This window comes from Opisthocomus hoazin, chromosome 2 (assembly GCF_030867145.1).
Source record: "Opisthocomus hoazin isolate bOpiHoa1 chromosome 2, bOpiHoa1.hap1, whole genome shotgun sequence".
Classification (NCBI taxonomy): Eukaryota; Metazoa; Chordata; class Aves; order Opisthocomiformes; family Opisthocomidae; genus Opisthocomus; species Opisthocomus hoazin.
Genome location: NC_134415.1, coordinates 79,975,741 through 79,997,816, shown reverse-complemented (window position 1 = coordinate 79,997,816; position 22,076 = coordinate 79,975,741). Strand labels below are relative to the sequence as shown.

Below are 22,076 nucleotides of genomic sequence, written 5' to 3'. Positions count from 1 at the left end.
GAGTTTTCTCAAAGCAGTAAAGCAGTACAGATCTGTTCTTACATTCCAATCTTCATTACAGCAAAAACAAACACCGAACTTTTTTTTTCCTTTAATTTACTCTGTGGGCATTTACTACAAAACTACAGTACAAATCCTAAAATGTTACGGACCATCAGCAATTCCCAGACTTCTGGTGCTAAACCTCACTCAAAGAGAGCTGCGAAACATTTTGCACTCTCGCTCCTCTCCCTCCGCCAGTGCTCTCTAGGGTATCAAGTACCAGCAACCCACAGCAGTGCATCTGCAGAAGGAAGCAGCAGGCACCGAAGGCTCAACCTCCACGCTATCAGCGTTTTGCTCTCGCTTCAGACTAGCTCTAGTCTGCTCTCACAAATCAACGTGGCTGAAGCACATCTTCCAACCTAGCATTTACCAAAAAAGGAATCTGCTCTGTGTCTTTCGGGTGCTCTGGTTCACTTTGCAAAAGGGTCTTAAAGTGAGGACGACAGGCGTATGATTTGCTTCACAAAAGTTTGCTCTGAACCAGTCTTCTCACTCCCAACAGGCTGGAACAGCTACCTAGACCACCTGGACCTCACCATCTCTGCCCAAGGCCACAAAGGCATCACCATGCTGGACTCTCTGGCTCAGATAGGACAAAACACAATTCCAGAACAAAAATGCTAGCTGGTCCTACACGGAGAGGGCAGAGGCTTAGCAGAGCTTATTCGGTCTCACTCTGTACTGTGCCTCACTGGTTGGAAAACCTGCTCTAAATTAGTATCAAACTAAACATCTCTCATCAAAGTCTAGATATTCCTGCTCATTACTAGGAATCAGAAGCTAGTAGTGCTGGAAAATGTCTCTTCTGAAGACACAGGCCTTCTCTAGGCTTCTGAGGTTGTAAGCGTGTTTTTGTTTTGGTTTCTTGGGGTTTTTTTAGTGAACTATTCTGAAAACAAGAAGACATGGCTAAACAATCAGTACTTTGCATCATCGCAAGGTTTTAATTTATTCCTGAAATCCAGTTCAAATGCTAGAACAGGTACGGTCAAATACATATGAAGTTGTGTGAAGACTATTCAGAGGATGTTGCTGGAAACGAGTCATGCAAAAGCCATACATTTAAACAACTACAACAGCACAATGAAGTATGCGGGCACTCCAGCAGTCCTGAAGGGGATCTGCGCAACACCTCAGCTCTTCATGCAAAAAGAGCCTGCAGAACAGAACTCAACCAGGAAACTGCAGGCACACTATTAAACCATTTGCTAAAAAATGGACTATACTCACACTTTAAAATCCATTAAGACAATTATGAGGCAGAAATCATTCTTTCATTTCCATTCATTGCCATGCCTGGTGATTTTCACTTAGTTGACTCATTTTTGTACCAACAGTGTAGTAAGATTTACCTTGTATTTTGGAAAGTAGGATTTCATGCAGCTTTGCAACATTCTAGTACTAATTGCAGATCGATACGCAGCCGGCCCTCCACACACACGAGAACACTGGCAAGAGGGAGAAATGAGTCATGTTTAATGGCAGGCCTACTTGGAAACTGGGTACAATCCATACAGCCATGTAGCCATATTCCAAATTTACTTTTTTTATTTCCTGTCATTCTGTAAGACTAGTAAAGTGTTTCCAAGTTTGACAGCATTTCTGCTGCTTTTACTGCCGCTGTCAGTCCCTTGAAATTGCAAAGTCCACAGCACTGAGTGTCACTGCTGGCCATACCATTCCACACAGCTCAACCAAGTCACAGCAGTTTGCCAAGAAGCAGCTACTAAGGAGGAGGCAAAACATTATTCAAGGGAAAGAGCAGTTTTCTCCCCCATTGCCTCCCACCCTTAACCAGAACTAAAATCTTGAGTTTTGGAGAAAGGTTACAGAAGTAGAGGTATCTCCTCTCTCTGATCCCCTACTCCTCAAAAACTATACAAAGATTACAAAATGTCTTCAACAACAGTAACTCCTCCCTCTTGCAACAGTCAGGACTCAACAAGACAAGGCAGAGAAACCTTTCTTCCCAACAGAAAGAACCAACTCCTCAGCCATACAACAGGTAGTATCCAGAGAGCAGGGACCAGTCCTCCGAAGAGGTTCCCCAGCTAGTGCCCTGTCAGAAGCCCGAGGCATGTTGGTCAGCAACCAAGACTGTAAACAGCTGTGATTTAGCACCAAACCAGCATCTGTTCCACCTTTTTTTTTTTCCTACTTACTCCTTACTAGAGGGTATACGAGTAAGACTTCATTATTCGGTATTTCTTTTATATCTTATAAGTTAAACTGAAGCCATTCAGAATGGCATACAAAAACACTAAATAACCACCAGGTATTGAAAGATGCAGCGAACAAAAGGGATTCTCCTCAGCTTGCAAAGCACCAGTGTTCTTCGAAGGTCAGCAGTTTCAGCGAGGGGAGTCTGCATGTAGCATCCCCAGTTCTAACAAGCATTTACTGTCCTGCCTTTAAGCGCAATTTCTACAGTCTTTTTAATCTCAAAACTGCAGCTGAAATTGTGTTCCTGGCAGCCCAAATACCAACATGCCCTCTCCCTCCAAAAACCAAGGGATGAAGAGAGGACGAAGAGAGAAGTGACTGTGGAAACGAAATTCGGAAGCATTCAGAGAAACTTTCTAACGCTGCTTGAGCCGCCAAACACCACCCCACGGGCAGGCACAGAAACCCAGCGCTCGGGACGCTGCGGGGCTCCCAACGGGAGAAAACTAAAGTCCCCATCTTCCCCCCTCGCCGTGACCCGACGGCACCGCAAAAGCAGAGCCTGGCCACTCCTCCTCTTCGGCCCCGACTCCGAAACAAGCGTTCAACAGTCCGCCCCTTCCCCACGGCGACAACTCAGGCCCCCCGCCCCGAAACACCCCCGGGGAGACAGGAAAAAAAGAAAAAGAAACCCCTGACCCAAGCGCCAGACCCCGGCGCAGCCATGACTCTGCAGGAGCAGCGGCGCCGAGCCCAGCGCGCCTCCGGGGAGGCGGGCTCGGACCCCCCCACCCCCCCGGGGACCGCCAAATGGCCCCCGGGCCCGCGCTCCCCGCAGGGCCGGCCGGCCGCTCCAGGCGGGGCGGGGCGGAGCGGGGACGGTGCGGGCCCGGCGCGGCGGGAGGCACGGCCCGGCCCGGCCCTGCGCGGGGGGTACCGGGGGACGGGTACGCCCGCGGCGGGAGGCGGAGGCGCAGGCCCGGCCCGGACGAGAGGGCCGCTCACCGGCGTGCTGGTCCCGCGGCCACAGGTAGTAGGTGGCGGGGATGACGATGAGCCCGACGAAGCTGGTGAGGAAGTAGAAGAACGTGTTGCCGCTGTCGTCGTACTGGAACTGCTGGCCCGCCATGGCGGCTCGGCTCGGCGCCGCGCCGACCGCCCCAACCCCGCCGCCGGCGGCCCGGTCTCGCCGCCCCGGCTCCCGCGGGGCCGAGCCAGCCGCTCCGGGATCCCGCGAGAACGGGCGCTCGCTCGCCCCCCCGCCTCCCGCCCGGCCGCCGCTGCGGAAGGAGACGTGTCACTCCGCAGCCACCATAGCTATGGTGGCGTCACCGGCGGCGCGCGCGCGCGCCCCCGCCCGGCCGCTGATTGGCCCCGCCGACAGCCCCGCCCCTCGCGTCCACCCGGCGCCGGCGAGAGGCGCCTGAGGGGAGCCGGGGGCGCGCGGGCCCGGCCCGGCCCGGCCCGGCCCCTTCCGTTCCGTTCCGTTCTCTCGCGTCCCCGTCCCGGCCCCCGTTCCCGTCCCCGTCCCCGTCCCGAGGGGTGCCTCGACCGCCGGGAGGGCCTGCGGGGAGCGGGATGCTGACCCCGCCTTTCCCCCGGGGCCGCCGCCTCTTCCCCGCGAGATGGCGCCCGTGCCGCGGGGTAGCGCCCCGACGCCTCCCGCCGTTCCCTGGCCCTCACCCCGACGCCGGGTCGGTGTCACCGGGGGCGGTGCGGCCTGGAGGCGGCGGGCGGGGTCCGTTATCGTGTAAGAACTTGGGTAAGGAAAGTAGTTCAGACACACGAAGTCCTCAGGATTTGGAGGGTGGACACTGAACCGCCGTGTGAGGGCAGATGTTTAAAATGCATCTTAATTCTGAATTCGGTTGCAGGAATGATCGCGCTCTGCAAGAGGATGTGACCCTAAAGGTGTGAAATCAAAAGGCAGATGCTGTGTTGGCATTCACCACACGGTTAATGGCAAGTTCCCTCTCTGAAGCAGAGGAGGCTGCTCATCGTGCTCGTGCATGAGGGCATGCCCATCTCTGCAGCGTCACTGCTCAGTGTACGGCCACTCGGAAGTGCGGCCTCGTAAATCTCAGTTTCAGTACTTGTAAGTTCAGAGTATGGGAAAACATGACACAGAAGGTGTGATGGCGTCACATGCAAGGGAGGCGTGAGGCATACCTTCAGGAGGGGAAGGGAGTGCTGTCCCAACATTAAGGAAGACTCTGATGTGGGACATGGAGAGAAAGATCGTAACCGATGAGTGGCAGCAAATGTCCTGCTGCCATGACATGGTAATCTACAGATGGAAGAAATCTCTTCAGTTTTTCTGGGAAAGGATTTTGTGTTAATTAAAAAGTTATTAAAAAATATATTTTTTTCATTGATGCTCTCTGTAGTTGTTCCCAGTTAGATCCTTCATAGGCAAAGTTTAAGATATTTACTTGTATGTCTTTTGCTATATGCACGGCCTTTGAGTATTGTACCCCCTCCTCAGTGATGACAGCTGTTGCAGTAGCTGTTTTGGAAGATACCTGAATGCATGAAACTCACCTCGCTCTGTGGGTTTCTAGTCCTCAATGTTTCACAGTGAGGCAGTGAAAAGCTTCTGTACAGTAAAAAAGATGCAAGAGAAGTAAAAACTTGCACATGTACTTAGCCCAGCTTTGTAGGCAGAGGAAATGCTCTTTCTGCAACTGTATTCATTGCTGAGTCCATTACTTCTGTCAGATAAAAGGGCAGAGCTCTCAAAGACAACTGTTAAGTTCTTACAGGTTTTGTGAAAGGAACCTGTTAGATGAAGAAGGCTGGTGGGTGCGCCAGCTTGAAGGCCCAGCAGTGGGTGAGCTGAGATCTTACTACACTCTGTAATCCACATGGTAGAGGGTGTAAGTGCCTTGTAGAAGACCTCTGGTCGATGTGTTCAGCCGATCACAGGAGCCGATCAGGAGGAAAGCGGGCATCTCACGTTGCAGACGATGAGACTGCATCTCAATGCTTTTGGTTTGGAGCCCAGTTATGGATTTTCTGTCAGTTGTTGGCACCATCACTCCTTTACCCTGTTGGCTCACGAGGGGGTTGCCTGTGGCATTAACTGACCTGGTGACAGAGTCCTAGAGGGCTTCTCGGCCTCATCCATCTGCGCTCTCCCCCTGCCAACCTGTTCCAGCTGTTAGCCAGGAGCCACTGGAAGGGATGGCCTGAGAAAAACAATTCCTGTCGCCAGCTCTGGTAGTGCTGGGCTCCCCAGACAGGAGGTGGGTTGCCCAGTAATTGAATAGCAGGAGCAGGGGGCATTCTAGCATAAACCCCAACGGTTTATTTGAGTGCCATTCGTTACATACACGATTTCTCATAAACAGTGACGGTGCTCCCTTGCTTCCCAGGGGAAAGGGAGAAGCGATGTTGCTTTTGCCACTCGTGACCTGTCTGGAAGGTCGTCCAGGTAAAACCAGCTCCATGTGACTGGGTTTCAGGGGCAGCTGGGTCCACTGGAGGCAAAGATGGCATTGTAGGAACTCCCCAGTAGATAACCATTCCTAAACTAGAGGAATTTGATCTTCCCAAAATGCTCTCAAAATACTTTAAGAACCCATTGTGTCGACTCACGAAAGCACCCTTTTTTGCGACACAGCACTGTCATGCTACTAGCAGTCGTGGTGGGCCCTTGCACGTGGGCAGGGCCTGCACAAATGGGTTACTGCAGCGGTGGGGGCTGCCCCTGGCATCTCACGGCACACTTCTGCGGTCCGCATGGCTTCGCTGCAGCACCCTGCACCGGGCTCAGATTGCTCGGTGCTGTGCGCGTGGTCATTTGCACAGTGGTTTCATGGTCACCAGTATCTCTCATGCACATCCACTGGTGATGCATCCGGTCTCATGGGAGATTGTCAGCTGCTGACCACTTCTACCAAGCATGCACCTTCAGGCTTTTATCAAGGGGATGTTACAAAATTGCAGCCTGCTGAGTTCAATCCTACCTGAATTCCTAGCCACACAAGCCAGAGACTCAAATTGCTGGCAGGAGAAAGAGTGCTTTGATAAGATCCCACAATCTCTGTGGAAGAAAAGCAACAACAAACCCGGTAAGGTACCACAGATGACAGTCAGACTAGTTTAGCGGGTAGGAATGGTGCAATTTAGAACATTTCGGCTGTAACAGGTAGGTAGGTGCCAAACGGATTTTATGATTGTGAAATGGAAATGACAATCTAGCAGATACGCCTACAGCTGTGGGAACTTGTGTCCCTGGTGGCATGACCTTGCTGATCTCCTGTGAGGGGGTGGACTGCCTTCCCGCAGGTGATGGAGTCTGGAGAGCAGGCATTTCCAGAGGTAGGGACTGGCCGGCAGATGGATTTACGGAAATTACGAGTGCCAGTTGCCATAACACAGTTCGATTAATTTCTGCTGAATCAATAAGCTGAAAAGAGATTATTCGAGAAAGTCCTTTTTATTCATAGCACTACCGCTCGAGCTGCCTGCCTCCGAACACAGAAATCCCTGGGCAATTCCACCCTTGCAATCCAAGTTCCCCACCCCTCCCTCGCGCGGCAGTTCGGACCAATTGTAATATTGAGGTCTGGGGTCTTCTTGATTTTTATGGGGTTGGTTGGCTTGCTGTTTCGTTGGTAAGCGGTTGCTAAGTGGTCATCTTCTGTACAGTGGGGCTATATCCTGTTGCACATCCTCTTAGGTCGGTTTCAGCTAGTTCTGTAGTTAGCTATTCAGCATGTTGTAATACAGTTGTTACAGTTCATGTACCGCAATCTATAGGCTTTGCCTACTCTAGCTATTAATGCTTAAGCTGCTAGCGCTAAGTTTTGGCTAACTTTTTCTACAACAGCCCTCCCTTTCCTTTTGTTAACATTCCTGTTATCATTCGGGAACAGAATATCTGTAGCCTCTACGGTGTGAGCACAGCTGAGTACAGCAAAAGTTACAACACTGAATACAAACAAACAGTATTACAAAGATCATTATAAAAATTAATAACCCATAAAGAATTTGTTTTGCCCAAGCTCCTAAATCTGATACCCAGGAGGTGAGCAAAGACCGTACATTTTGGAATCCTGCTGAAGTATTGTCCAATTGTACTTTATGCATTAATTTTGCTTGTTACAACTTTTAGTTGAATTTTGCTTGTTAGAACTTCCGGACATCATCTGAAATAATTCCAGTCTGTTCAACGTACATGCAGCAACTGGTATAAACAATTGTACATACTCCCCCTTGGGAAGCCAACGAAGTATCTAATGCCATCCTATTTTGCAGTGGCATTTTGGAGAGTTGCAAAACCTCTTCTTGTAATGCCGTGATTGCATCAGCGGTATTATTGCCAAGGGTTTCTGTTGCCGCTGAAATGTTAGCGAAGGACTTTTCTAGTTTGCTTGCTCCCAACCAGGGAAGAAACCATCTAGCGAGGGAGTGGAATGTGGTCAGCCCTTCTGTTATTGGATTACTGTGTTTGATCCTACGAACAAATGTTCATAACCACGATCCTGATTCCCAAGTCACGTTTGAGAACACAGAAATATTAGGAGTAATGGCTCCTAAGGTACAAGTTCCTGACCAACCTCCTGGCAATGTTTTGTGAGCTCTCTTACCACATACCCAAAACCAACCTTTTCCCTCAGGTACAGGCCAAGGTGTATTGGACAAGTCCCCAAGAATTCCCGCTATTCCTATTTTCGTTGTTTGGTTACAGTCGTTAAAGCTGCCCACAAGGGCAGTAGCACTGTATAGGAGCTGAAGGTGACTGGGGAGGGCCTGACGTTTTACACGTGTTGCGTATTTGCTCTTTACTCCTGGGATTACCATCTCGCATTGTTGTGAGTCAATGTGGTCTCGATGGAAAGTAGTTACTTGGTAGAGGGATGCCTCTGGGTGGCTTGGGAGGTGAGTACCTATCCAACAGTTGGTTTTCTTAGTAATTTGGACTATGGTTTGTGACAAGTTAAAACAAAGGTTTTCTCTCCACTTGTAATGGGGCTGTACAGGCTTAGATGTTCCCTTTACCTGTGTAGTAGGCACAGCGAATGTTAGCAGCTTCATCCACAAGATCTCCATAATCTTTGCTATAAGGGTGATATATATATTGTGTCCAGTTCTGGGCTCCCCACTTCAAGAAAGATGAGGAGCTACTGGAGAGAGTCCAGCGGAGGGCTACAAAGATGATGAGGGGACTGGAGCACCTCTCCTACGAGGAGAGGCTGAGGGAGCTGGGCTTGTTCAGCCTGAAGAAGAGAAGGCTGCGAGGGGACCTAATAAATGCTTATAAATATCTGAAGGGTGGGTGTCAGGAGGACGGGACCAGACTCTTTCCAGTGGTGCCCAGCAACAGGACAAGGGGCAACAGGCACAAACTGAGGCATAGGAAGTTCCGTCTGAACATGAGGAAGAACTTCTTCCCTCTGAGGGTGACGGAGCACTGGAACAGGCTGCCCAGGGAGGTTGTGGAGTCTCCTTCTCTGGAGATATTCAAGACCTGCCTGGACAAGGTCCTGTGCAGCCTGCTGTAGGTGACCCTGCTTTGGCAGGGGGGTTGGACTAGATGAGCCACAGAGGTCCCTTCCAACCCCGAACATTCTGTGATATATACCAAGAGGGGTAAAACCCCTTATTAACAGTCTCAGATGGTCCACTTAACCAGGCGTCTGGGGAGTCCTGCGTCCAGGTAGCTCTGGAAAAGAAACAAAAATGACACAAATTCAGAACTCTCTTGTCCTCAGGTAACATGTGAGTGACAGATCCAGGCTTCCTTCCCTGTAACTTTTACAGCAAAGTAAGAACTTAATAAGACAGTATATGACCCCTCCCACCTGGGTTCCTGTTTAGATTTACAGGAAAATACTTTTATTTAAACTTTACCCCCAGGCTGCAAATCGTGTACCTGGGTCTCTGGAGGAGTGGGTTGGTACCACTGAGTATGCTTCCTTTTAATTTTGAAACTTTCTTGTGAATTTAGAACATAGTGTGTTAAACGCTCGTCTCCATTCAGGAGGCTGGTTTTGGCACAGATACAAGCTCTCAGTATAGCTAAATGTCTCCCAAAAAGAGCTTAGGTGGGCGATAGCCCTAAGGGTTGCCTTGGGGCATTCCAAATGCCCCATAAGGCTAAATTTAATGCTTCTGGCCATTTTAGCCCTGTATGTGTGCAATTTTTTGCTGTTCTCTCCTTAATAGTTCCCTTAATTCTTTTTACTTGCCCAGATGCTTGAGGGTGATAAGGAGCGTGCAATCATTTTTCCATCCCTAAACTCTTACAAAGTCAGTTGATCGTTTCTGCACTGAAATGCAACCCTCTGTCTGATGCAGTAGAGTCTGGTCCTCCATACCTAGGAATAATTTCTTTAAGGAGAGCTTTTCTTACTCCTCCGGTATCTGCTTTTCTTGTTGGGAAAGCCTCTACCCATCCTGGTAATTGGTCTGCTATCACTAGCAAATGTTTATGTCCACGCACTGCAGGCATATCAGCATAATCTGTTTGCAGTCTTTGGAATGGGAAAAACGCCCATGGTCAATTTCCTGCTTCGTGCGCAGGTTTTATATTTGAAAATTACTGCCAGGTAGGACAGATGTTAATACTTTTAGCAGCTGCATAGATACCTGGGGCTGCCCGTACTTGCTGTACTTGATTAGCCACTGCTTCCATTCCTCCGTGAGCTTTATCATGGAACCACCTAGTCATAGTCATCAGGTATTTGTTCGGTAAGACAGGTTTTCCCCCCTATTGTCCATATTCCGTCTTCATCTTCCACTGCTTCCCACTTTTTCCACTGTTTCTTTTCTTCACTTGTCACGTCTGATTGGTATAATTCTTTTAGATGGTCAACATCGGGCCATGAGCTCTTCTTCAAAGTAACTGCCATAATCTTTACCACGGTTGACGAGCCGCGGCTTTCGCTGCTGCATCAGCTAAGGCATTCTCTTTGCTGATTGCGGCAGTGTCCCTTGTATGGGCTGGACAGTGAACCACAGCAGTCTCTTTGGGAAGTTGAATTGCATCCAAGAAGTCCCAGATTTCTGGTCCGTTAGCCACAGCTTTTGCCGAGGAGGTGAGAAACCCCCGTTCTTTCCACAATCTACCTGTTGCATGGCATAAGCCAGAAGCACACCTTGAATCTGTATAGGTGGTTACTCGCCTTCCACTTTCCGGGCGAGCTGCCTGCACTAACGGAATTAACTCTGCCCCTTGAGCACGAACCGTTGCTGGAAGGGGTCTGGTGTCTACAAGCTGCTGTTTGTCCGCAATTGCACAGCCAGCCTTTCGTTGCCCGTGTAAATAGCAGGACAATCCATCTGTGAATAAAACAAGATCTGGGTTTTGTAAGGGGAGGTCGGTGAGATCTGCTTTTGGCTTACCAATGTTCTGGATTACTATGTCACATCCAGGACGCTCCTCCCCTTCTCCAGGTATTGGTAGTCCTGTTGCTGCGTTCAATGTATTACACCTATTTAGAGTCACATTGTCTGCATTTAAAAGAGTTCGTTTGCATTGATGTGCACGTTTGGGAGACAAGGCTTGTGTCGCCTGTTGCTTGAGAAGTGATTCAACTTCATGTGGCACATACAGATTGTAATTGGGTGCCCTAATACTAAAGATTTACTTTTTTTCCATAATTGTAGCTGCCTCTGCCACTGGTCTAATGCATGTTGGAGCTCCAGCTGCCACCCGATCCAGCTGAGCAGAATCATATGCCACAGGTCTTTGATGAGGTCCTAATTTCTGCGTTAACACTCTACTAGCCACCCCTTTTCATTTGTGTATATACAGATCGAAAGGTTTTGTGTAGTCTGGAAGTCCTAAAGCTGGAGCCAAAGCCAAGGCCCTTTTATAGCTCTAAAGGCTTTTTCCCGTTCTGACCCCAATGTAATGGGTTCTATTTCTTCTTTTTTTGTTGCCTCTGTCAGAGATTTGGTTAGTTCCCCTAATCCTGGTATCCTCGGTTGGCAACAAACAACTGCACCCAAAAACCCTCGTAGCTGTTTTTTGAAACTGGCCGAGGCGTTTCAGTTACAGCTTTTTCTGGCTCTGTTACCCCAATGTCCTTCCTTCCTTTAAGATGAATCCCAGATATTTCACTTCCTTTTGATGCTGCTGGAGCTTGGATGTAGATGCACGATGTCCCTTGGTTGCTAAGATAGTACACAAATATACAGTATTTTTTAAACAGTTATTACAATTTCTACTAGCTGTTAGTAAATCATCTACATATTGCACTAGAACCGATCTGCCAGGCAGCTCAATATCTTTTCAATCTTCTTTTAATATCCGAGAAAATGTGGTGGGACTCCCAGTAAACCCCTGCGGAAGGCGAGTCCACGTCAACTGTCGTCTCTTCCAAGCAAAAGCAAACAAGAGTTGGCTTTCTTCACCTGTGGGAATACTGGAGAACGCGGCGGTCAGGTCAGTCGCAGCGAAACGCGTTGCCCAGTGTGGTGTTTGTGAGAGGATGGCAGAGGGGTCTGGTGCTGCGGGGCGTGGGACGGTAACGTGGTGGCTAATTGCGCTCGAGTCTTGGACGAATCCTAACTCAGATTCTCCATCTTTACCCGCTCTGTTGTTTCTTCCCGGTAACACGAGGGTGTTGTGTGGGGATTCGCGCATCGTCGAGACCCCTCGTGGGGTCTGTTTTGGGGTGCTCCCCCCCTCCTCCCGGGGCAGGGTGACAGCAGAGGGCGCTCCTCCCCTTGGTTTTACGGATCTCGGTCGTGAGGGACCTTATAAATGCCTAAAAAATATCTTCAGGGTGGGAGTCAAGAGGATGGGGCCAGACTCTTTTCAGTGGTGCCCAGCGACAGGACCAGGGGCAACAGGCACAAACTGAAGCATAGAAAGTTCCAGCTGAACATGAGGAAGAACTTCTTCCCTCTGAGGGTGACGGAGCACTGGAACAGGCTGCCCAGAGGGGTTGTGGAGTCTCCTTCTCTGGAGATATTCAAGACCCGCCTGGACGAGGTCCTGTGCAGCCTGCTGTAGGTGACCCTGCTTTGGCAGGGGGGTTGGACTAGATGAGCCACAGAGGTCCCTTCCAGCCCCTAACATTCTGTGATTCTGTGGTTCTGTGAGGGCGTTGGCGGTCCCCCGTGTGTGCCCCGCTCACCCCACAGCTCCTTGGGCACCGCTTCCAGGGGTCTGGGCATCTCTAGGGTGGGATCCCGGGCTTCAGATACCACACGTGGCCCCTGCGACCATCAGATCAGCACCCCTGGGTGACAGATGTGCGTCCTGGGTTTGGAGGAGATCCCCTCCCAGTAAACAAGCTGGGGGTTCTTCTGCTATTATTACAAATCTTCCCCACACCCCTTTATTTGGTATTGTTAATAGTAATGGTTTATTTAAAACATGTTCTCCTTTTCCCTTCACCCCTTGAATTAATACCTTGTCCTGTGATATGGATCCCTTCAATATAAAATTTAAAGCTGATAGTGTTGCTCCTGTGTCAACTAAAAATTCAACTTCTTTTCCTTCTGTTTTCCCAGTTATATGTGCCTTACGATTCAGCTGAGCTTTCTACATCCCATAGACTCCAATTTCCACAGAATCCTCTGAGTCCTCTGCTTCCAGTTATTGCAGATTACTTCTTGATTCCTGTCGTACACCCCCCATGGCCAGTTCCCTTTGAGGACCCCTCGGATGAAGTGGGCATCCTCTTTGCCCATGACCAGGTTTTCCGCTGTAATGACACCTTTCCTCCCAGTTATTTCCAAGTCTTCTCATTCCTCTTTCAAATTTCTGGTCTGACCTACCTCTTCCCCTGTTTTGTTCCCTTGGAGGGGGGAAATCCTCTTCCTCGCCCTCTTAGTTGTAAACTCTGTGCCAGTGCTGCCACTAAAAGACAAGCTTCTTGCTGCTTTTCCTGTTTCTTTTCCTTCGCAAGTTCAGTTCTATGTTTTTCCTCCCGTCTATTGAACACAAATGCCTCCACAGTGAGGATCTTCTGTAATGTCTCCCTTTGCCACCCAGCCATGTGTTCTTTAAAATATTTCTGTATATCTGGGGCAGCTTGATCAACAAATACACTTGCCACTAGTTCATTGTTGAAGTTCTACATGGTCATTCCTCCATATTTTACTAAAGCTCACTGTAATCATCCCCAGTAGTCGCTAGGGTGTTCATCTAACCTCTGCCTACGTTCCTGTACGTTCGTCCAGTTCACTCCCAATTCTCCACAAGCTCTGATAGCTTCCACTGAATTCCAAATGCTGTCTGACAGTTGGCTCTGTCTCCTGCATTATTATAATCCCAATTTGGATCATTTGCTGGCCAAGGATTCCTGTTTCCCCCAGCCTGTCGCGTCAGTTCTGCATTCTTTTCAGTCTTTTTACCCCTTTTATCAGATCGAAATAACTCCTTCAGTAATATCTGAGTATCCCCCCCATGATGTATTACATCCAGTACAAATGTTTGAAAATAGTTGAGCACACCAATCCGCATCTTCCCTCCATCTAGGCATTTTACTCCTCCACATGGCTAAATTTCCTGGATTCCAGGGTTGATTAGTAAACACACGCAATACCGGTGGAGGAGCATTAGGTCCCCCACTGCAGGCTGGATCGCAGCTGGATTTGGAAGAACATTAGCAGAAGCAGTAGCTGGAGAAGCAGCAGAAGCAGTAGCAAAAGATGGGTGAGAAGAAAGCAGAGAGTGGGGTGCACAGGGAAGAGCAGATTCCACAAGTGTATCTGTTGGATGACTTACAACTGCTGCAGCTGGAGTCATAACTCGGGTTCTCTGTGAACTTTTCTGACCACCTTCTTTGTGGTGGTCATATGCCCAATGGTCCCATACATACCAAAAATCCATTTAATAAGGTTTTTCATCTTCCAGAATATGTCACAGTAAAGTTAATTTCTTTTGGTCAAAGGATCCTTCAGTGGGCCACCCCCCATCCAGTCATCACCGGCCATTCCTCCTGGCACAATGCTGTTGTTTGTTTCTTTGATGGACTTGCAGTGCCATCAATTTTCTAGCACCTCAGCTGAGGGTGTCCCCTTCTCTATGCTGGGTATGTTTCCCACATCTGTATGCCAAATTCATGCGCCTTACGCTGATCAGGCTGTGCACACCTCTCCTAGCACTCTTCTGACCTAGGACTTGAACCCACTCGAACCCAGGGTATCCAGAATTCAATATTTATATTCAGAATTTGAACACTCACCGGCTGGTGCCTCCCCTTCCCAAAGTTCCCGGGAGAACTCACCCGATACCAGCAGCTGGGCATTTGGAGACAAGAGGGTGTGACATCCCACGGTGGTTGCATAGAGTCCCATCTGCATCGCCAGACTGCTATGGAAATTACGAATGCCAGTCGCCATAACAGGGTTCAACTCTAGGTTTCCCCTGAATCAATAAGCCGAAAAGAGATTCTTCTATAAAGTCCTTTTTATTCATAGCATTACAGCCCGAGCTTCCTGCCTCCGAACACAGAAATCCCTGGGCAATTCCACCCTTGCAATGCAAGTTCCCCACCCCTCCCTCGCGCGATGGTTCGGACCAATTGTAATATTGAGGTCTGGGGTCTTCCTGCTTTTTATGGGTTTGATTGGCTTGCTGTTTCGTTACTAAGTGGTTGCTAAGTGGTCATCTTCTTATACAGTGTACAGTGGGCCTATGTCATGTTGCACATCCTCTTAGGTCGGTTTTGACCAGTTCTATATTTAACTTTTCGGCATGTTGTGATACGGTTGTTACAGTTCCATATGCCACAATCTATAGGCTTTGTCTACTCTAACTATTAATGTTCAAGCGGCTAGCGCTAAGTTTTGACTAACTTTTTCTAAGCACTGGCAATCCAGCACAGCGCTGGGAGGTTCTCCAGCTCACGCCGTTGCCAAACAAGTCTGATAAGAAGGTGATGGATTTCCGATGATTTGCCAGTTTTGGAGGTATATTAGTTTCCAGCAAGATGCAATGTGACGTTATATAAGTCTGGCATATCTGGGTCATTAGACCAACGAAGGAAAAAGGCTCTTAGTGTGTGTAGGTGAGAAAGAGAGACGATAACAGATTTGCATGGCATATTTCATTGAGATGGGCATTACTAACAAAATAGCTCTTTGTAAGAGCTTCAGAAGCACCTGTAGCTGTGGAAAAGCTGCAGGCGTGAGAAAAGCAGCAGCATTGGCACTGTGCGTGTAGCTGGGATCCACTCCGGCTGCCCAGCGGCATTGGGTGGCCAGGCAGATCCCTGCCTTGTTCTGCTCCTGGTCCGCTCTGCAGGCAGTGTCACACGAGAGCCTTTGTGTTTGGCCCAGCTGTTTTAGAAATGTTCTTCCTCCGTGTCTGTCTTGTGACACAAGATGGTCCACTCAATTAGTTCCAGCCAGCAGAAGTTGCATGTGACCAACCTGAAGAGCCGTGAACTAAAAAAGACACTCTCATGAAGAGAAATACATGATGGGAGGGAAGGTGCCTGCAGGTGGTTCCACTAGGGCAGGTGAGTGCCTGCACCCACTTCCCTGCAAACACCACTGCCCTTCTCGGCGGCACTTTTTATTGCTGCTATTTTATTTATTTCTAGCAGAGAAACCAGATGCAAATTCATGGCCCAGTGAGGCACCCTGGGACCACAGTGGACCTGTCCTCTTCAGATTTGCATGCTGGTTTTGATGGGAATAAAACTAGCAGTTGCCCAGAGCCGTAGAGGAGTTGAGCTGTACAATACATCCAACATGACCATACAAGGAAGAAAGGTCCCACATTCTCTTCTTGGGGTGCCCAGAAGGGTGTAACTCCCTCTGGTTGGAATTAACCACATTCTTGCATCCCCCAATGTCCAATTTGCTTCCAAACAGAGTAAGAAAAGATATTGAGCATATTCTCCTTGGTGTGCTTCATAACACTTTGGTGTGATTTCCACAAAAACTTCTGTAGTAAGTTGTCTGACACTCCTGACTAGGTGTGAGGATTTGACCAGACCGACAGCAATGGGATGGGGGAGGCGGGGGAGAAGCGCTGAAGGGCAGTGGTGTGGAAATCCGTAGGATGGGGGAACAGAGCTTTCCTGAGCGGTGTGTTGAGTACTGCAGAACTTCACATGTTGGGTAGTTACAGACCACAAGAAATTGTTGGTTTTTTTTTTTTCTGAGAGGTGACAAATTCAGGAAAAAAGTACTAGAGCAAGTTGCTGGCAGATTGTATCTCAGTTGTGTAGAGCTTAGTGGCAGCCCAAAACCCCACAACCCTCCTGAACAAAGTGTGGTGCCCGAAGAGCCAGAGGAGTGGGATGATGAGCTCATCTGTGACATCTGGGCTGTCATTCCCTGGAGTCTTACCCTTAGCAGAAAATCCAACAACGGAGTTACAACAGGAATCGATTGGTTGGCGTTTTGGCCAACGGAGGTGCAAGGGAGTCATCGTAGGGGTGCAATAGTGAAGCTGAGCAGTGCTTTAGGGGTTGAGGTTTTCCACTGACCTAGGTCCAAAATGCTGTCCATTCTCCTCTTTCTTCTTTCTCTTTTCTGATCTTTCTCTCTTCCTCTCTTTCTTTCTCTCTTTCTCTCTCTCCTTTTCTCAACCTTTCCCTCAGCCTCACACGGGGAGCAGCAGTGAGGGTTTTGCCCTTGAGGAGGTGCAGGCTTTGCCGCAGGGCTTCACAGGCACCAGAACAGAGCACTAACACTGGGAATACAAATGATGAAAGCTGGAGCACGGCTGCTGCTTCTCTGGAAATTAATAAGTGTTGCGGTTAAATCCAGCAACTGGGACTCAGGGGTGTTATGAGGATAGGCACAACAAAGATGCAGTAAGTGGATTATCTGAAAAGTCCTTTCCCCCCCCCTGCTTTTTCCTTTGAGTTTTCCATTTCTGTTTAAATTTACTATTTTATGTCATATTTTTAAACATGGCCTAAAAATGATATAATAGCACTGCCTTTAGAAGTGGAAAATAATTTGTGAATTATGCTTACTACTTGGCATTCAGAGCTCTTCGAACAATATCTGTTTTGATAGTTGACCTTGCAAATCGGGGAAGACAGAAGTAAGTCACAAAGATTCCTGCGGGTTTCACTATTTTCCAAGCTGATTAAGAAGCTTAGAGCTCAACTGGTCTTTGCACAGAAACTCACAAAATACCTTTTCTTTTTAAAGGGTTGTCACCACCTAATTCATCTTACCTCTGATTTCGCATTAGAGGTGTTGTTTACTCCTCTGCTGCTCAGAAAATGCTCAGGAAGTGTGATATTATGGTCTGTGCCACAAGCCCGCTCCGAGGTACAGCAGCTCAGCCCAGCGTAACGCTGCCGTCTGTTCGCCATGGCTGGGCTTTGGTAACGAATATTGTTTGAATGTTTAAGAAGGGCTTTCCCTGCCATTTTATTTATTCCTCAATAATCTCAATCATGCTGCCAGTGATCAAGTGAAATTCCCATTGACACCATTGCCTGCCCGCTACCGGTGCAAGATCTGCCCAAGAAATAGCTGCAAACCCGTGAATGCAGTGTTATGCACAGGGGCTTGTGCTGGCTTCCAGAGAGTTTTTATCAGCTTTCACTGATTTATAATTAACTGGAATTCTCCGGTTTACTTTGTCTTTTGCTTATTTTTAAGGGGCAAGAGTGTCTGGGTTTAGATTAAAGTGTCAGAAAGCAAAGGATAAAAATTGTTTTTCATTAAGATTAGAAAGCAATATCAAAGAGAAGTCATGGCAAAAATAAAAGGGACTTTAAAAATAGTACCTACTGGCTGAACTGATCTACACCTCCTGTTTGTGGCTAAGGCAGATGGTATATATGGTATAGATGGTATGGCTCGTTGGTATACACCCTTGATTCAGAAAGTGGAGCTGGAGGAGGCGCAGGGAAGGGCAACTGAAATGGCCAAGGAGATCACCTTACGGTCGGTTGCCTTACAGGGATCGAGGAAGCAGGCTGGGACTCCGCAGAGGAGGTGGCTGAGGAAGGACATATTGGACGTCTACAAAGCTTTGGCAACAGCAGACAAGCAGAAGAGCTGCTTGCAGATATTGCAACATCGGCATGGGGGAAACTGGAAGAAACTAGTAAAATATTGGTTTACCATACAGGCAGTAGTGAACTCTTGTTGCTGGCAGCTGCGTGAGGCTGGGGCAGTCAGACAGTACCACGAAGTTGATAAAGGGGTTAGATGGCCTGTAGATCCATGGCTGGATACTAGAAGGAGTAGGCCAGGACATACCCCTGAACATCCCTACCACAGCAGCACCAGGTACAGCAGAGAACAGGAGCAACGTGCTATTGGAGGTGGCGAGGCTCTGTGCTCCCTCCTGTTTGCCTCTCCTGGTACCGCTGCCCAGTGAAAGTAGCACTGTGTGCTTATGCTTCTGCACACCCACTGACTTCAGCCCACTTCTGGCAGAGAGGTTTCTGTGCTTCAAGAAGCTCCTTTTTTCCATGAACAGCCTTCTTGTCTGCAGTGGAATCAACAACCTCTTGAGTACACGTTGACTTTTGTGATTCTGTGTCAGAAATGTCCAGCCCGAGGCAATTTCCACTTGGTTCCAACCATCCCAGTTGAGACCTTTCCTGCAACAGGAATTGGCTGCAGGATCAGCCTGGCCACACGTGCTTGAACGCTGCTCACAGTGAGAGGTGGGAGTCTACAACAAATGAGGATGGGTTGAAGTCTATTCTGTAAGTGGTGGAGCTCAGGAGCGCTCAGAAACCATCCTGCTGGGTCGCAGCAGCAGCCCAGGCTGTGACGCTCCTGGTACGGGGCAGCTGCAGCGGTGAGATTTACTGGTGAGGAGCTGAGGCAACTTGTGAACAGACAGAACATCAGCAACCTACAGCTGAGCACTTCTGGGCACGGTGAGTGCCCGCCTCAGTTGGGTACCCAGAGCATCAGGAGCAAGACGGCCTTCGGTGCCAGACTCTGATATTCTGCTGGAATAACGATCACGGGTGAGTCAGGCGCAGAAGGCACGGAGCGCAGGTGAGTGTCTCAATCGGAGGGATTCAGCCTGACCTAGGGGGGACAGGGATGCGCACACCTTTGCTATGGCTAGGGCCAAGCCACGGCTCCAGGAGGTCCTGGCCACCAAGTGACCCACGCCAGGTCAGCAGGTACACGGTGGCTTCAGCCCAGCTAACCACGACTCACAGCTGCGATGGGGATGGCATGCCCAGACAACGGGCAGCTTTACTGCTCGGTGGAGGTGTGTTTTCAAGCTTTTTTTTTTAACCTTGATGTCTGCCAACCTGTGTGAAGTAAAGACCTCTAAAAACACCATTATGTGTTTTCATATTTATTTTCCCTTCACTGATTTCCAGTTTGCCTTTTTTATTCCTCCCCCCTCCTTCTTTAACTGTCAGGCTGACAAACACAAAGCTGTTTTCTGTTCTCCATCTTATATGTCAGGCACCAGGTGATACAGCACTGTAAACCAAATGCAGAGGCTGTGCAAGCATAATGAAGGGAATAATGTAATTCTGCAGAGCTTTTATTATCATTCCTCATGAAAGCACTGTACTTCGTGACAGAGATCTGCGACCACAACCTTTTCAAACATGGGCTACTATAAAGAGCTCTTACTTAGATGAGGTGAGGATGTGAGCCTGATTTGTACGATGCCATCATATCGTAATGACATTGATTCCATTACCAGTATTTATTTTCTAAGCTTTTCCATATACAGGTCATTTACCTCTTTAAACTACCATAGCAAATGGAAGGGCTGTGTTCAGTGCCACATCTGCAGCTGGACGTGGGCTCCTCCTTCTCCTCGGCATAGCATGTACCCCGCGCCCTGAACTGCACCGAGCGTTTCACGTTATTCTTTCAGATGTGTAATGCTCTGCATTTTGCTGCAACAAGATAATTTTCTGAATTAGTAAGAGAAATGGAAAATGTGCCCACACATGTTTTTTGTGTGCTCCTAAAACCTACGTAGAATTGATTGAGCGGATTTTTAAAGACCCATGCAAGGACCTTTAGCGCTGTTCTCCAGCTCTGTCAAAGGACTAACAAGAGACCGCCACTATGCTGAGACTTTGTATGATGTTATATTGATTTTTTTTCACAGCTGAGCTATATATTTCCAAACACCAGGGTTTCTAATGCAAATGCTACAGCCTTTCACTGTAGCAACTTAGAGGAGCAATGCTATGATTTTAATAAAGCTGTCAGATTAAGTGACTGCATGGTTACACCGTGATATTAATACACGTTCTTAACTGTCAATTAGTTAACTGGCTAATAGAAAGAGCCTAGCTTATAGGATTTTACTAATGAATATAATGCTTTGTTTCTGGGCAAAACATATGCTTTGGATATATAATTAGAAAAAGCCCCCCCTGCCTCCCCCATCGAGAGAGCATGTGCAGCTGAATAAAGGAGCTCATTATACCTGCGAGGGGTCAAAGTCTGTGGATCTGTAGCTTATGGTATTATGACAGATTACAAAATCACTCTATTATGTTAGTCAATCTGTTTCCAAGCACAAGCTAGCAGGGAGCAGGGCACTAGAACCTCCCGAGCAGGGCGCTCGTTGGCTTTCCGCGGAGGTCTTATGATGGGTCAGCTGGCGGTGACACCACCTCTGACAGCTCACATGTCAGCCCTTCCCTGCCTGACTTCTGCCTTTGTTGTCGCAGAGCCTCTTCACCGACAATCAATCCCTGCTTCAGGTTGCAAAGAGCTCCCAGTAAGAGCTGAAACAAATTTGAAATCCGTGGGTAGCCCTCACTTGTGCTAATGAAAGGGAAAAACAGAGCACTTATGCTCCAGCTGGCCTCTCTCAGGCTCTCTCCTTAAAAAAAAAGATTTAAAAAGTTTGTAAGTAGAGAGGGGAGCAGATAAACAGCAACAGCTGGTAGGGAAAGCATTGGGTTCAGCTTTGGTGCATTTGTCGGTTTAAAAGGAAAAAAGTAATTCGTATGTGGCATAAAGAGATTTCAGACATGATAGAGATCCTAAGAAATATTTGACTTTCTTAATCTTCCAGGGAAATTATCCTGCAGTCTTATTCAGTCAACGCAGCATAAAATTCTTTGGTACCGAGGGGAAAGAAAATCCTCTTGTATTCGAGAAACACATCAGTAGTCAGCACTGTGGGCACACACGTTTTTGATGGATCCTACTGACGGTGGGTGGTTCCACCGCTGCCTTGGGCTGGTTCTTTCACCATCTCACGAGTCTGGCACCAGGGCCAGGAGGGCCCCAGCACACAGAAGGACCGGGAGGTAAACCAGAACCGGCAGGCTGGCTTAGGTAGCCCCCGAGGACTGGAACTAATGAAGCCACATCTGTGCCTGTGGCCAGAGGATGGTGGTGCCCAGGAAGATGCAAAGTCTGACCGAAGCTTTCCCTGCAGCTGGGACTTGCACAGGCTCTGTCGTGTGGGATTTTGTCATGGCTAGCTGACAGCAAGGTCAGGCTGCAGCCTTTCTGAGGGGTAACTTCCAGGTAATTTCTTTTCTCAGCTGCCCTTACCATGAAACTTGTAGGAACTCATTTCTCTTTGCATCGTCTTCCCGCAGGCCAGTTTGATTAAGAGTTGCCAAGAGGTTCAAAAGCTGGGAGGGCACAATCTGCATTCACACCCCGTGAGCACGCAAGTTTGCTTTCCACAGGAAGCCAAGCTTAGAAATGCGCTTGCCCTGTCCTTCATTGAAGGCTTTTTTTGTTGAAATACCATGTTGAGAACACACTTTTGACCATCTCCTGTTTACAATAAGATCCAGGTGTCACACAGCAGCAGCAGCAATAGCAGCAGCAGCTTCTCTCATTGTTAAAAAGGGACCTGAGTTAGGGCTGGCCCCAAAATGGAGGAGTGCTGCCATGCAGGGGCCCCCATGTTCACCTTGGGTTGGAGTCAGCAAGCATTTTAAGGAGCTTTTTGGCTCACCCTGAAGCAGACGCAGGACTTCCAGCTGCTGCACAGCAGACTGCCCAGA

General features: G+C 48.5%; 1 protein-coding gene across 1 annotated transcript in view; it reads right to left on the bottom strand.

Annotated features, from left to right (window-relative positions):
* SEC63 (SEC63 protein translocation regulator) overlaps positions 1 to 3,418 on the bottom strand; it is a 67,939-nt gene extending 64,521 nt beyond the window's left edge. Inside the window, exon 1 of the mRNA XM_075414275.1 lies at positions 3,214 to 3,418. Within this exon, the coding sequence (XP_075270390.1) occupies positions 3,214 to 3,337 (124 nt within the window). The 5' untranslated portion in view covers positions 3,338 to 3,418. The remainder of the gene's footprint in view (positions 1 to 3,213) is intronic.
* Positions 3,419 to 22,076: the final 18,658 nt, after the last annotated feature.